General features: G+C 38.0%; 1 protein-coding gene across 1 annotated transcript in view; it reads right to left on the bottom strand.

Moving 5' to 3' along the window:
- CFAP46 (cilia and flagella associated protein 46) overlaps positions 1-13737 on the bottom strand; it is an 82604-nt gene extending 68867 nt beyond the window's left edge. Inside the window, exons 1-9 of the mRNA XM_054832504.1 lie at positions 13518-13737; positions 12834-12958; positions 11721-11852; positions 8701-8765; positions 8003-8167; positions 4832-4955; positions 3355-3449; positions 2406-2513; positions 1328-1427 (exon numbers count right to left, since the gene is read on the bottom strand). Coding sequence (XP_054688479.1) covers positions 1328-1427; positions 2406-2513; positions 3355-3449; positions 4832-4955; positions 8003-8167; positions 8701-8765; positions 11721-11852; positions 12834-12958; positions 13518-13566 — 963 coding nt within the window. The 5' untranslated portion in view covers positions 13567-13737. The remainder of the gene's footprint in view (positions 1-1327; positions 1428-2405; positions 2514-3354; positions 3450-4831; positions 4956-8002; positions 8168-8700; positions 8766-11720; positions 11853-12833; positions 12959-13517) is intronic.
- Between the last annotated feature and the right edge of the window lie 2699 nt (positions 13738-16436).

Genomic DNA, 16436 nt, shown 5'->3' with positions numbered 1-16436 from the left:
GACCAAAGGGATATTCCAAACCATATGATGCCATGCTCAGCAATAAAAAGCAATAAAACCGGGGGTGGAGGTTGGCAGGGGGTCACTGCTCAGGGACTGGCTGGGCATCGGTTGGTTGGTGGGGAGCAATTGTTTTCATTTGCATCATGTGTCTTTTCTTGGTTTTTTTTTTCTCTGTTATTTTTTTTTCTCTTTTCCTTACATCATCATCATTATTTATTATTATCATCTTTTTAATTGTTAAACTGTTTTTATCTCAACCCACGAATTTTCTCACTTTTCCCCTTCAAATTCTCTCCCCCATCCCACCGGGGAGGTAGTGAGTGAGCGGCTGCATGGTACTTAGCTGCCAGCTGGGGTTAAACAATGACAACAGGGAAGGAACAGAAAAAAACATATCTCAAAGCCAGCTGGACATAAGAACCAAAAAAGGCACACACTTTCAAAGACCAGTTATTAGGGAAACCACACAAAATTTTAATCTAAGAATACCCCTACAGTAACATTATAATAAAAATACTACAGAAAAGTAAAAATTATTAAATGTTAGTAAATAACAAATTAAATATTATTTTGCTTGAAAATTAATCATTCCTACTAAAGGAAACTGGGAAACGTATAGGAACAAATACTATCAGAAAAGATCCACACAAAGGAAAGGATTAGGGAGTGCAGTTTGTGGCACAATGTCTCCGTATTTCTCGCTCCAATGAGAGGATGCTATTGCGTAAGTCCTGCTTTCCAGAAAAGATAACAATTTTGGGGCTTTTTTTGGCAAGCTTTTTTGAACTCCTCCTTCCTTCAGTCCCCTAATCACGCTCCAGACAAATGCTCTGTTTTCTCCTTATCAAAATTACAATTCATATGCTATTCTGCAAGGTTGATATTGTACTCATAAAGACTAAAGTGAATATATGTAACATTAACTGCTTTTAGAGCTTACATCTTGGGGACCAATTACCATCTCAATGGGTAAACTGGTTAAATGTTCAAAACCTGCAGGTAGCATTTAACTGCCAATCAAAGTGTTCCACAGAGAAGATTTGAAAAATCATAGGCCAAAATTTACAGTTAATATTTATTTGCCAAAACTAACTGCACCGCTAATTACCCTATTCTACCTATAACCTACCTTCTGACCTTACATCTTGTCTCTAGTTTAGGAATAGATCACTTATCCAGGTAAATATTTATATTAATGAATATATAAATAATACAGAGATGGACAGACAATCCCAGAACCATCAGCATTATTTTTAAAGTATAATCACAAGGGGAGGGAGGGTGTTTAAAAAAATAATCAACTGTAATTAATATTAATACTTACAGTAATCCCAGCTCTCTTCAAATCAAGTATACAATCATATGCAAGCTTAATGTAGTTTACTTTCACACAAAAACGAGCTAATTCCAGAATTAAAGGAATCCTTCAAAAACAGAAAAATGTCACTTCAGAGAATCTGATATTGCTCTTTTATGGAATTAGAAAAACACTATATGAAAGTAACTTTGTGCAATATATCTGAAAACCTTGAAGTCACCTGAATATTGGAGGATGTGATTATTTAACAAGGAAAAAGGAAAAATATTAAAGTTGGCTACATGAAAAATACAAAAGTTCATCTGTTTATGGAAAATGATTAGCATACTTCTACTGCAGTCTTGCACAAACTGTTCCTGAAGAACATAAAAAATACAGACTGAAATGTATGCAGCACAAAGATGGTAAAATAGCAAATGAAGACTGCAGGTAATCCTGTAAATACAATGCAGTGAATTGGCACACAACAGTCAAATCCATTGGTCGATTATTTAGGAACTAAGAACACAGAATACACACAGCAGGAGACTGTGCCATACGTTTGGATCTCTGTAAATAACTGAATGAGCATAGTGTACTGTCTGGGATAGGAGAAGTAATGAGATACCTGAATATCAACAAAGACGACTGACCTTAACGAGTAAAAACGTAGTATTATTTCCAGATGTAACAGCTGTGATATAACTACTGGAATAGGGAGTTCAGTTTAGTGTGCGTTTCAAAATTATGCTGAAGAATTGGAAAGGGCCACAAGAAAAGCTAAAAATGAACTAAAGTCTGAAAAGCATTTGTCAGTTCTCAGACCTTTTAAAAATTTCATTTTATCAACAACAAATGCTTACAGGAAGATTTAATCACATACAAACACCTATATGGAAGACGATAGTTAACCTTGGGTTCTTTAATAAAACCTAGTAGGATCTTTGTCTTTTTTTAAGACGACCTAAGCATTAACGCAACACAAACTATTATAACTAGTACAATTTCACTCTCTTCAAGGTCAATGGGAATTTTGACAGACTTCAGTGCAAGCAGGATCTGCTTCAGCATCAACTTGCACAAGACTATGACAAGAAAAACTCACTTCACACTGAGAAGAGATGCTGGAGGTACACTGTATTGTTTCAGAAGTACATATACAGAATTCAGATTTGCGATGGCATCACTTGGAAATTCATTTGTGTCCCACTGCCTGCAATATATTAGGAATTGATCATAATTTTTCACAAGAAATATTACTGCATTAAAAATTTGAAATAACTCTCCTAACTTTAGAATGGATGGCTCTTAGTCCAATGTATCAACGGGACACCTGGATTTTGAAATATCAAAGAAAAAAATAAATAAGTCAACAAAATCTACATCAGTATGCCAAGTAAGTTACTCAGAGACATCGAGATACGAAGCAAAAAGAAAATTCCAGCATAAGAATTAATATTTCTCGTGATAAAGTAAATTTTATTCCAGAAGCAAAGAAAAATGGTGTGCAAAACTCCTTTCCTATAATGTCAACAAAAATTAATCCACTGTTACTAAGAAAAGAATTAATACTTTTCAATGGGGAAGTGTTGAGACATTGAAAAAAAAATTAACTGACATTTTGTTATGAAGTCTAATTTCTAGAATTGTTTCATGCCTTTAAAATTTAAAAAGTATTACAATTCTCATCCTTGCAATTCATGCATTGTATTTAGGTGTGATTTCCTCACTTCATCTTTACTCTTTTACACACAACTTGTGTACCAATCTGTTGGATACAGAAATGTCTTTCGATCTCTTAAATTCTTTCACCTGAGAATATCTGTACAACACAGTATTCTTTACATTCCCAAAGAACCATCTCACTTTTTAGCTGAGGCTGTTCTCTAGACAGGCCTGGCAGTTACTACCCAAACTCCCATTACAGTATTCCATTTCAGAAACTAACCTTTGCAGTAGATTTTTCTACTGGCATATGGGATACCAGAACCTGACCCTACCTCTGTAATATCAAGCATCAAAGTACAAGTGGAAGGATACATTTTAATACTTACAATTTTAACATCTGCATTTTATAAATAACTGAAAAATGGACAGAATTTTGTATTTCCTTCTCTACCTGGGCAATATCCATTAGCTTGTGATATACCTATAAAATAACAATTTAATTATTAATTGACTAAACAAGCAAATAAAGGACAGACACTCAACAGGGCTAAAATAGAACAGGTATGTTGACTGCGGGCTTCTTCATGGACTTTAAGGGCAGTGAGGCTACTATGATAATCTATGTTGTTCTGCATAGACACCACAAAGATCACCTAGTAGAGCTACACTAATCCTCACATAATGAGGATGAGAAGTATGAGCAGAAATCTAAATGTGGAACTAACATCTGAGTTAGAATTTTAATTAATGCATTTTTAATAACACCTTTTGATAGCACTCATTCTGAAATCATCTATCCAGTTATGAGAAACAAGGCCTATTAAAATTTATCTGTAACTATAAATTATATATAACAAAAAATATTATAAAGAAATGGCAATAAACTGTAGTTACTTCAATTTAACTGTAGAGTTACACATTAGATGTGTGCACATCATTTCTTCTGACTCCTTCACGCTGACTGCCCATTGCAAGCAATACTGATTACTTAAGCTATACTGGAACAGTATGTTTTGCTGTTACTAAAGCACTCAATAGTGTGGATCCTACTTCTGTAGCCCAGCTGAGACACATACCCCAAGTACAATTTTAGAACAACTTTATTCTTCTAAGGCCACTGTTAAACAGCTTTGCTCAACACTGCCTCTAAAAAATACAAAAGTAATTTTGACCTTGCCTAAATGTTATTGCTTCATTAATACTGTGCACCTGGAAGGCTGTAGATTGGTTCTCTTAAGTCAAATGTTAGAGAACTTGATAATATAAACATACGCTCTTGAAATGCAACGATTGGGAATAGACAGATAATACAGCGTAGCAGAATAAAAGAAAATATGACTGCATCCAACTTCCAAGTTTTATTTGCCTATTTCTGCTTTTGCCACATTCATCTTCATCCCCTTATTTCCAAAATTAAGTGCATGCAAGAAATGTGAACTATTGTTATTTGCTCTGATTCCCAGAACTATTTATAGGGTTCAAGTTGGGTCATTTAAGTATTTATTGGTGTGAGAAAAGTCAACAGATGCTATATACACTCAATGGCATAAGACAGGTTAAGTTGCACCCACTACACCTTCTGTGTTAAAAGTAATTATTCCCAAACATAATTTTTAGGGCTAGCAACAGTTATCCCAATGATATTATGCTGTATTAAAATAACATGGAGCAGTAGGGAACACTTTAGCTTATAGTATCAAAAATATGCAGAGATTTTTACGATTTGTATATCTACTGTATCATTTGGGAGCTCACAAAATTTAAATGAAGGAAACGACATATTTAACAATTGTAACTATGATCTTATGAAATGTAGAGAAAACTCCTGTCTTACTGGGAATTTAAAATATTTTACAGCATTACCATTAGAGAAAATATTTGAGAGTATTTATCTGGAACATTTTCCTTAATAAAGACTGCTGCAGTAGATGAAAACTCCTTTGCTTCTTTCAGTTTGGAAGCATCAAGGTAGCACTCAAGTAAATTTCTGCAGATCAAATAAATATTTGCATTAAATATTTATTAACACTGTCTGAAATAATTCTTACTTATATTTTTTTCAAGAGAGTCTTTATATTTAAGGTACCACTCCTAAATGCAGTATAAGTGATTAGTGCTATAAAATGTTGACTCAACATGAAAGAGATCCTCTAACTTCTACATCTTTGTTTCTTCAGGAGATAGACAGCTGTTAACATACACTTATTGCAGATCACAAAAATAATCCTGGAAATGGAGACTTTTGTGAAAACTTTTCTCAACAGGACACCTGGAATTAAAATAATAAATTATTTAAAGCTGTATGAGAAAAACATTTCTGTGAGATGTATTCTAAGATTCTTCCTTAACTACTGGAAAGGCTAGAAGCCATCTAGCAAAAGAAAACTATTCATGTTGGGAACTGCAGCATATCTACTGGATTTTTCAATACTTTCTCTGATTTAGCTGAAAAATAGCCTGTGATTCCATGCAATAAATTAACAACAACAATAATAATAAAAATCATTCAAAATTAAACACAAATGTAAGAGAAAATAAATGCTACCATTAGTTTCATAACACAAACACATTGTGTGCACTTGCTAGTTCTCATCAATACCTCAGCAAGAGTACGTTTTGTATAAAAAACCTGCATGCGTAGTATTCTAGATAACCTTTAACATACCCTTTGGAATGTTTTGTTACTTAATTTTTTATTTCCCTCCAGTTTCAGCTTATAAACAAAATGCTGCATAGCAATAAACCATCAGTCATAGACCAAAGAAACAGAAGAGTTCACAAAGAGAAAGGAAAAAAACTGTGGCAGAAGTGTAACAGGAACTGGAAACAGCGTGTAGAATAGCAGACCAAAACATCTCTGAGAAAAGTTTGTCTGACCTTGAAAAATTACATGGACACTCTTCATTTTGCACACAAAACTGTTTCTTTCAGTAGAGATTGTTGTGGAGGCCCCATCCCTGGCAGTGTTCAAGGCCAGGTTGGATGGGGCTTTGGGCAAGCTGGGCTAGTGGAGGGTGTCCCTGCCCATGGCAGGGGGGTTGGAACTAGATGATCTTTAAGGTCCCTTCCAATCCAAACCATTCTAGGATTCTATGATCTCAGGAAGACCTTTCCAACCTCAACTGTTCTGTGAAGACAGCAGAACCAGGGGCCTTTCACTAAGAAAATGTATGCTTTGTTATAACCCAAGACTGTTAACTCAAGCAAACACTCTACTCTGTCTGAAGAAAACTCCTTCACGCATATTTTTTCTTAGCAGAAGTGACCACGTTTAAACACAAAAATACTTAAATTCTACCATTTGAACAACCCACTGATGACGTCTGAAAAATAAGTGCACAGGTGTCTCTATATACACTGTTCAACACACAATGGGAAGTCAGATCAAGACCACTCATACACAGCTCAAACAAACAAGGATATTTTCAGTAGATACACTGATAATTATTTAAGCATATTGTGTAATATGTTAACATGTACCTTTCTGTTATTCTCATTATGGAAAAGTGTATTTAAAGGCAACATATAAAAAAGTATTAATTTCTTCAGTGACTTAAAACCCAGCAGCTATAGCAGAAAGTAACAACATACGTGTCTATTTGAAAATTCTGTATTTGTACCCATCTTTTAAAATTACATTTAATTGGGTTGCATTTTTCATTTCCTTATGCAAGCAGTAAGCACTTTCAGTCATGCTTAATAACAACATCCTTGAAATGGGGAAAATTACAACATACTTCTTCACCCATTAATTGTCTTCAGTGAACTATCAATTCCTAAAGATGCTATTAATATTTAATTCAGTGTAAATTACACTGTACACACTTCTGAACAATACGTATGCATAAAATCCTATATATTTCCTAAATAAAACATGAAACTGGGGGACAAATTTCAGTTATGACAGACGTAAATGTGGAAGGCATTTTTATCCAGCCCTAGATTAAAACTCTCTTCCCTAAAAATCATTAGACTTTTAATTCTATTTTTTTTTTCATAATACTTAAAGATATTCTGTGAATTCACTTTGATGGTGATGGAAGGTTTAACTCTCAAAAAACAATCTATTTCCCTTTGTTAACTCCCAGAAAGAAAACCTGTTGATTTAAATCTTAATAGCCTTGTTTATGCAAGTTATTCTCTTTTTCGTAACTGTTGGGCTCTTTCTTTGCATACGACTGGTTAAAAGAAGATCTATCTCATTTATGCTTCGAAACATCAGGCCAAGCAGTATATCCAAATTAGCAGGGACAGCCTTTAATTTAATACTGAAGAAAACTGGATATAATACTAATTAAAAAGCTTGATCAAAACTAATTACATTGATAAGAACCATACAGTACCAAATTGTACATTAAAGCATCTGACTTACATATAAAACCCACACCACTACTGATGACAACTCATCTCTGTATTCTTAATTGCTGTATTTGCAATAGAAATACTTATTTGGCTCACTGATTTTTCATAAAGTTTCATTTCAACCTATAGTTATGGGTTAACAAGAGGAAAAAAAAAATAGTAAGAAAGATATAAAATCTTCACAACGAAGAAGGAGAAAATTAGAAGGTATCCTGAGTATGTTCTCTCAACCTTACCAGGCTGTTCTTTTCTCTTCAGGGATCAGAGGACTGAAAAGATCTTTCTTTATCTATTTAAAGGTTATGTTTCTTTACCTGAAGAAAATAGTTCTTAAAGAAAATGGGAGTTTGTCTTTTTCCTCCCTTAAAACGACTGCACATAAGCAATGACTCAAACACTACATCCAAAATGACTGTGATACTTCAGATTGGACCAAGGGCCTAACTGCCTCTGCCGCTAAAATTTTAACCTCAAATAAATATTAAAATGAAGCATCTTTTATGTTAAGTGTACATTTATGTATCTTTAAAAGTTATGAATTAAGCTTTCCACAATAAATCTATCTACAATGTTACCAATGGAATATACATTATGAAAGATTACCTTAAGGTGGCAGCCACATGTACAAGAAGACTACAGAATGTGCATATGAAAAAATAGAATTAAACTTACATCATGAGTTCTGCTCTCCATTCATTGTCTTGCTCTTCCGTTTGGTTTAATGCTTTAACAATCTGAGAAAGGCTGGGAATAAGACAATAGCGGAATCCAGGCTTAAGATACGGCCTCACAACTTGCCAATAAAGAACTGAAGCATTATATATCAAAAAATAGTATCTGAAAAACAAGAATCAAGAATTTAGTATTTCGTGGACTTAGATAAACATAAAATTACATACAGAATATTTTAAGACACTTCTAAGAAACAAAAATCAAAACTTTCCTATGTGTTTAGATAAGAACCAATCCCGACTAAGAACTGACAACACAAGTACAACACAAGAAGAATACGATAACTCTTGCAACTACGCTCTACTCTGTAATTAAGCACTTAAAATAAGCTAACATGGTGCTCTCCTTCTACAGAGCATAAATATAAAACATGAAGAAATGCTCGGAGATATCTACCAGTCTTACACAGGCTGATTCATCCCGTCTATTTAAAACCGTTCAGTATTCATGTATTGTTGCAGCATGCACAATTAGAGAAGTGTTGTACAAAATGGAAGGAAAATCCACAAAAGCAGAAAAAAATCCCAAACACCACAACTCTAAACTACCGAGTGAAAATCTGAGACAAACAACTATGAAAACCTAACTCAGTGACATTTCCTGCGATTTAAAGAGTTAATCCTATCAGCAGGGTCTACCTTCGATCATGGGTTGCAAAATCTATTGCCTTCATGAAAAACAGCACAAACTTTTCAAACTCTTCCTAGAAAAGAACAAAAAAATTGTTAATGCAATTTGAATGTGGCTTTTATATATCAGTACATTATTTTCCTATTTCAATATGTTCACATCTCATAATTTTTATTTTCAGACCAACTTCAAATAAAACATGCTGCCATAATAAGTTGCTGCCATAGAAACAGAATAACTAAAAATTGGTAGCATTGCCTATTACTATGTTTTCCTGATTTAAAATTTTAAGACTATATTTTCAGTTTCTTTCATTTCTGCCAAACTTTAGTTATCAGGACTGAAATTTTCCAAGACTTCAAAGCTGAGTACTTTTTAAAAGAAAGCTCAAGAAAGTCCAAGAGCAAAGCCAGGGAAAAAAAAAAAATATTGGTTTGTGCCATTAAAAAAAACTTGAGGTATTATTTTCTTCAGAAAATTCCAACAAGAATTTGTCAACTGAATGGTGTGTCAGGCATGCTCTTTTTATCATTAAAGCAGCTGGGAAGCAGCTTTTCAGAGGAGAACCCAAGGGCCCTGGAGGACACCACGTTGAACACAAGCCAGGAGCGTGCCCTTGCTGCAAAGATGTCTAACAGTGTCCTGGGCTGCCCTGGGAGGAGCGTTGCCGGCAGGTTGAAGGAGATGACCCTTCCCATCTACGCAGCACTGGTGAGGCCATACCTGGAGTACTGTGCCCAGTACGAGAGACATGGACATACTGGAGAGAGTCCAACAAAGGGCTGCAAAGATGATGAAGGGACTGGAGCCTGTCTTACACGAGGAAAGGCTGAAAGAGCCGGGACGGTTTATCCTGGAGAGGAAGGCTCAGGGGGAAATCTCCTCAGTACATACAAATACCTGAGGGGAGGGTGTAAAGAAGATGGATGGGATCATAAAAAGGGATTTTTGAAAGCCTAAGAGAAAGATGCAGTGGAAATGGCAAAGTGGAGGTGGAACTGGATGGGCAGGAAGGGGGTGACACCAGAGGGCTGTTCTATCTCTCTCTGTAGTGAGATAGAACAGAGTAACTAAAAACTTCAAGGGAGTTGGGACTGATTTACCAGACTCTGGGACTGGAATAAGACGAGTACTGAGCAATGAGTGGGAACTGCCTAGGTAAGAGAAAAGCAGGATTAAGAGCCTGTGAGGTATTAGATACTGTCATGGTTTAACCCAGCTGGCAGCTAAAACAATCACACAGCTGTTTGCTCACTCTCCCCCACCCCAGTGGGACTGGGGAGAGAATCAAAAAGAAAAAAAAGTAAAACTTGTGGGTTGAGATAAAGACAGTTTAAAAGGACAGAAAAGGAAGACAACAACAATATTATTAATCTACAAAACAAGTGATGAACAGCACAATTTCTCACCACCCAAAGTCAATGTCCAGCAAGACCCCGAGCTGTCCTGCCTCCCTGCCAACCCCCCAGTTATATCTGGAACATGATGTCATGTGATATGGAATATCCCTTTGGCTGGTTTGGGTGAGCTGTCCTGGCTGCGTCCCCTCCCAGCTCCCTGGGCACACCCCATTGGCAGGCCAGTATGAGAAGCTGAAAAGTCCTTGACTGCTTGGCAACGACTAAAGCACCAGTGTGTTATCAATATTATTCTCATGCTAAATCCAAAACACAGCACTATACCAGCTGCTAGGAATAAAATTACCTCTATCCCTGCTGAAACTAGGACAGATACTAAAGTAGAAAAGTTGTGCTTGGCCCTTAAGAACAGAAGCATCTTAATCAGCTAACGAGGATTCCACAGGATGGAAAGCAAAATAAGAACAAATCTGTTTTCTAAGTGAATGATAATTACTAGTCATACAGCACGAGATGCTGTGCCACTCCTATTGTCATAAATGATCTAGGAACACAACAGAGAAAAAACTTTACAACTGATATAAAGTGTATCTTAACACACAGCACAAGGAACCAAGTTCAGACTGCACATACTGGGATGGTTCTTAACTTCTAAGAAGTTAGCAGGAGTCAGGAAGAAAACAGCAAAATTTGGCTGTAATTTAGAAAATATCACAGAACACTGTTTAATTTAGAAACACAAGGGGATAACTGAACATTAGAAAATACTCTTCAAATACATACAAAATTTTAAAGGGACCACTGATCAGCTGTTCTGCAGGTGTGCTCAAAGAAGGCAGACAAGGTACAGATAACATAACAGGCAAAATATTCTAGCTTGAAAGATAATTCAAACACATTATTTGAAGAAACTACAGCAACATCTGTCAGGGAAATTTGTGAACACAACACAAACATGTTAAGGCCATTTTAGGGAGTCAGATATGACTGACAAATTGTCAAAGCTGACTGACCACAGTATGAGCACAAGTCAAATACTGCAGACAGAAACAGATCCCACTCCACTTTAAATTCATCGGGAGGTAAAAACTGCTCATCGTGTATGGACACAGTATCACCAAATATTATAGCATCGAAGCTTTTAGAAGCAGAAGTATCCTGCTGAGTTGCTACCAGAAAACATCTCTCATTTCAAAAAGCCACATCCAAAGTACTACATGGCTGTAGTTACTGAACAGTGGTGGAAGCACACTGCTACAAAAATCAAGTGTAGAACCTCTCTGAGGGCCCCTTTACTCCTCCATTTCCCATGATTCTGTGAAATGCTTAGTGTGATCCTGAATAAAACTGGTTACCAGTTACACCTAAATTTGGTCTGAAAGTATCACATTGATGTCAAAAGTCGAAAAGTTGACTTTAAAACATTCAATCATCTGAAAAATTTTGTGGCGTTATTTTTTGTCCTCCCCAAAGTATTTGCAGTTTTAGTCTAATTCAGCTGGTAAGTTTTGTTTACTCCCAAACTACCTGCTAATGTATTTTCCTTTGATTTTTCCCACAGTCCTGAATATCCTCATGTATTTTAAATGACTGAAAGCAATACATAAAAACCTAGGAAGAAAGACTCTTAAAACCTGGCTTAATATAATGCAAACTTCAGAACTTCTCACCAAATTATCTGTGGAGAGTGGAGTGTGCAACTGGCCTTGGCACAAATATGCTCTGCCAAGAAACTGGTTCACAGGAAATCTTCCTTTAAAAAACATCTGTAGACAGTCACTGCTCATTTCCAGATATCCCAGCTAAGACCAAAAAAAGCATTTTAATATTTAAAAAAATGCAACAAATAACTAAGTAAGAATTGTTAGTTTTTAAAAATGCATGCCTACTCAAAGCGTAACATGTAACTGCATTATCAGTATGCAAACAATATTCCATAAAGCTGCGTATCAGATCTGGTACAAACCCATTAAGATTTATTAAATTTTAAAGCTAGACTTTTGTGATTCCAAATGTATAGGAAAATAGCTCCTTTATTTAACAAAGCTCCTGAGTCAGTCATACAACCCCTTACAGTATACAAACAACGTTTCCTTTTTTTAATAGCCATTAACAGAATTGTTAACATGAAGGCAAAATTCTTAGTAGATTTTTTTTTTTTTAAAAGGACAGATATTAGCCTGCAGGTTTCTGTATGGATGTCAGTGCTGCATCTCACGTTTCAGACAACAGATAGAATTTGAGTGGCTTGCAGCTTGGAAAAAAAAATGGTTTTATTAGAAACTGCTTGAAATCAAATCACTTGTACCCACGGATTGAAAATTTAAAAATACTTCAAAGTGAAGAATCTCTACCACATTTTACAGAGGTCAGCTCAATTAGCAACAATCTTTCAAAACTAGAATGTCACCTTTTCTTCTTTTGCCCAGTAGGCACTGTTCACAAATGCATTTTCTTCAATCATAACCAAATTGCTAACGTTAGTTTTCCATAACAAGAAAAAGCAGGCATGGCAAACTATTTTATATTCATATGGTATACCTTGCATATTTTGGTCTAACTGCAAACTTCACAAACCACGGTTTGTTGACTGATTATAAAGAAGTGATAATTTAGAGGCCTAGTTTTAACTAAAAATGCATGTTTAAACAATTGCTCACCAAAAATAGTATACTACTTTCTACAGACACTTCTGGGAATATTTTTAAGTAGGAACTTTAACAACTGTAAATACAGTATGTCATATAAATGTTTTTATTCAATAGACCGCCTAAATTACAAACCTGAAATGCTTGTTCAGCACATAAAACATATAAGTCGGTGCTGAAGTTATCTGATGAGTCAAGCGCCGATTTTCCTTGACTGGCTGATTTGATCAACTCATAAGCATTCTTCAAAGCCTGAACATCTGAAATAAAAAAGGAATACAGAATGTAACATAATTTATGCTTCAAGGTGGACTGACAGATACGGTCACATTTTTTCAAATCAACTACATGGCATCCTGTTTCTCCTTTGCAGAAATAAATTATGTTTAAGGAAAACAATGTCCAACAAATGTTGTTCAAAGTCAGCCACAGCTGTAAGATGAAGCATTAACAACCCTCCTGCAATTTAAAATCACTAACGCTAGCACACAAGAAAGCGAACTACTGCGAAGGCCTGATTCACACTTCCCTGAACCCAGCAGTACTCCTTCTGTTGGCACAGAAATTCGAGGTTCGATCCTTAAATCTGCTGTATGAAGTAAACCTCACAGGAAGAAAACTAGACTAAATTAAGAATACCTTAGCAGTTACTTCTTCTCATAGCTAGGCAGCACACTTAAAGCATTCCGAGGAAGAATACGTTTTCTATATATTTAGAAACAGATTAAGATCAAGCAATTTTTGTATTTAAAGTGCCATTTTCATTTTACTCGTTTTTAGAGACGTGCAAAACCCCGCAACCGTCCGACAGCCTCTTACCTCGGCGGCTCTCTGCGGCCAAGAGCCGCTCCCTCACGGCCAGGTCCATCCCGCCCGCACCTCACCCCGCGGGCTGGCGCCGCGGACGAAGCTTCACCCCGAGAGACGTGGGGCAGCTCTACGAAACGAGCACGGGGCTCTGGGGAGGCGTTTTCGGATGAGACCTCCCGAAGGCTTCCCCGAACACCCCGGAGAACAGACGCGAACGCAGAGCCGCAGGGCCGCCACGCCGCCGCCCCGGCCCCTCACCTCCCCCCTCCCGGCCCCCGCCCTCTTTCTCCGCGCCCGCCGCCGCCCAGGGCTGCCGTTACCCCTCGGCGCGCGTATCCCAGCAGCGCCCCCACAACAGGCGCTCCCCCCGCCCCAGAGGGGAGGAGCGAGCCCCGGCGGTATGCGGGCGCCTGGCGCGGGTGCCGCCCCTCGGGGCACGGGGCGGGAGAGCGAGGGGGGACCCCGCGGCAGGGCTGCTGCTGTCCGCTTGGGAGGGAGCCACGGCAGCAGGCGGCGTCGGAACGGCCTGCACCCAGCGCCTTCCTGAGACAAGGCAGAAACATCCTCCTCCGGGAAAGACTGCTATGTTTGGGCTTATGCCACAGCGCGGATCTCGCACTCCCCATAAAAATCAGTGCATTTAAGCGTGTAATGCACGCTTTCGTTATTAAGCATACGGTCTATAACTCGCTTCTCAGCCACAGGTTAACAAAGGCAACGATTGATAGCTTCCTGTAGATAAAAGTATTGCTAAGAAATGCTATCACCAGTCATTTTTGTCCCTGTCTCAAGGGCTTCTAACGTGAAACCTTTTGAGTAAAGCATCCACCACCAGTGACTGAAGCTTTGAGCTCAAGCAGAACAAATGCTAAGGACATTTGGATCATACCTGCCAATGCAGAAAGAAGCCACAGTGTCACCGAAATTCGGGAATTAAAACTCCTTAACACCAATTTAGCATTAAGAAGCAGGCATTTCCTTTATTGCAGCGCTGGGTGTCAGGAGGATAGCTCCTCTAGTCAGGCACCCCTAACGCCGGTTCTCTTGTCATATTTATACACAAATATTACAAAGATTACAAAGTGGTACGCTCCCCGTTACAGTAATTGGTTCATACTTCTTTGCCTAGTATGCAAACTAGAACGCATGCTCAGTTCCTTTCTCCGCCTCTCTCTTTTGAGTAGGTGGGATAATTTGGGTAGGGGGCTTATGAGTCGGTGGTCGTGGGGACCCTGGCCCAAATCACCTTGCCCCTAGTTCCTCAATACTTTGGTGCTGGTAATTGTTCGCTGTATGCCTCAGGAAGATAAGGACGCTGCTGGAGGCAATTAATGTCCTCCCTTTCTGAAAAGTATGTACATAAGGACCTTGAAGTGTCTTGTAGCTCCTCCTTTTTATCATCATGTGCGGCAGGGGCTCATTCTAAGAATCGTTAGCCTTCTACCTAAAGTAACAATGAATAGTTTCTCATCACATATCATACAAATAGGCCTTCATTACAGGCCTATCTTTTTGGCTACAATAGGATAAGAGTATGAACAATTACCTTCTGAAACTCATTTCACTGTGTGCCACCAGGCACAATGTTATGATAAAAAACCACCAAAAAACCACCAAAAACCTTCAGAGAACAACAGTCCAGAAAGGCGATACAGTCAAAAAAACCTGGAAGCTCTCTGACCACGCTGACATGAAGACATACCAAATGAGGCATTATTTCCCCCTAACTGCTTAGTCATGGCAGAAGCTATGGAGTAAAACACCGTAGTCATGAAGACAATGTAAAGGCTTACACAGATGTCATGCCGGCAGGCAGCTAAAACCACCACACAGCTGTTTGCTCACTCCCCCCACCCCAGTGGGATGGGGGAGACAATCAGGGAAAAAAAAAAAGTAAAATTTGTGGGTTGAGATAAAGACAGTTTAATAGGACAGAAAAGGAAGACAATAACAGTGATAGTAATAATGGAATATACAAACAAGTGATGTTTGAGCACAATTGCTCACCACCCAAAGCCAGTACTCAGCTAGCTCTCAAGCCAAACTGCCTCCGGGCCCAGTCCCCAGTTATATACAGAGCATGACGTCATATGGTATGGAAGATCCCTTCGGCCAGTTGGGGTCAGCTGTCCTGGCCGTGTCCCCCCCAGCTCCTTGGGCACACTCTGCCTTCTCACTGGCAGGCCAGTACGAGAAGCTGAAAGTCCTTGACTGCTTGGCAACAACTGAAAACATCAGTGTGTTATCAACGGTATTCTCATAGTAAATCCAAAACACAGCACTCTACCTGCTGCTAGGAAGAAAATTAACTCTATTTTAGCTGAAACTAGGACAATATATAAATTCAACTTTGAAACCTAAGCCCTTTGTACTTTGAGTTAAATTGAAATTCTGTACTGGTAGGGTGTTCCAATTCTGATGGACAGAACACATCATTCTGAAGTGCAGCATTGCTGGTGAATCTCCAGAGATGTTACTTGCAGTCATCCTTAGCTGAAAGATGAGTATTAGGAGAGGCTATAAAGGTGACAAAACCAATGGTAAGTGCAACCGATTCTTATGCTGCAGGCCCGGCTATACTTCAGAACAGTAGAAGATCCTTCGGTTTATGAAGCATTGGAAACATTACAAATGTATACAAGGACCTGTAAAGAATTCAGCAGTAGACTCCTTCCTATTCTCTACCTGTTCTACCTACTCCTGTCCACACTGAAATTAAGTAACTGTCTTGCCTGTATCAATGTTAACAAACAGAAATAAAACTCATCTGAAAACTTTAGCAGGACAAGGCAGGAAAACCCTATAGCGAATCTGTGGCAATTTCTGAAGCAGAAAGCAATATATTGGTCTTCTGTAATTACGTTAGGTAGTTATGTCAATGGCTTACTGTGACTTACCAGATATGCTTGCAATGTTTGTACCCAAATT

Source organism: Grus americana, chromosome 7 (genome assembly GCF_028858705.1).
Source record: "Grus americana isolate bGruAme1 chromosome 7, bGruAme1.mat, whole genome shotgun sequence".
Classification (NCBI taxonomy): Eukaryota; Metazoa; Chordata; class Aves; order Gruiformes; family Gruidae; genus Grus; species Grus americana.
Note: the sequence above shows the minus strand (reverse complement) of the source record. Positions and strands in the feature narration are given on the sequence as shown.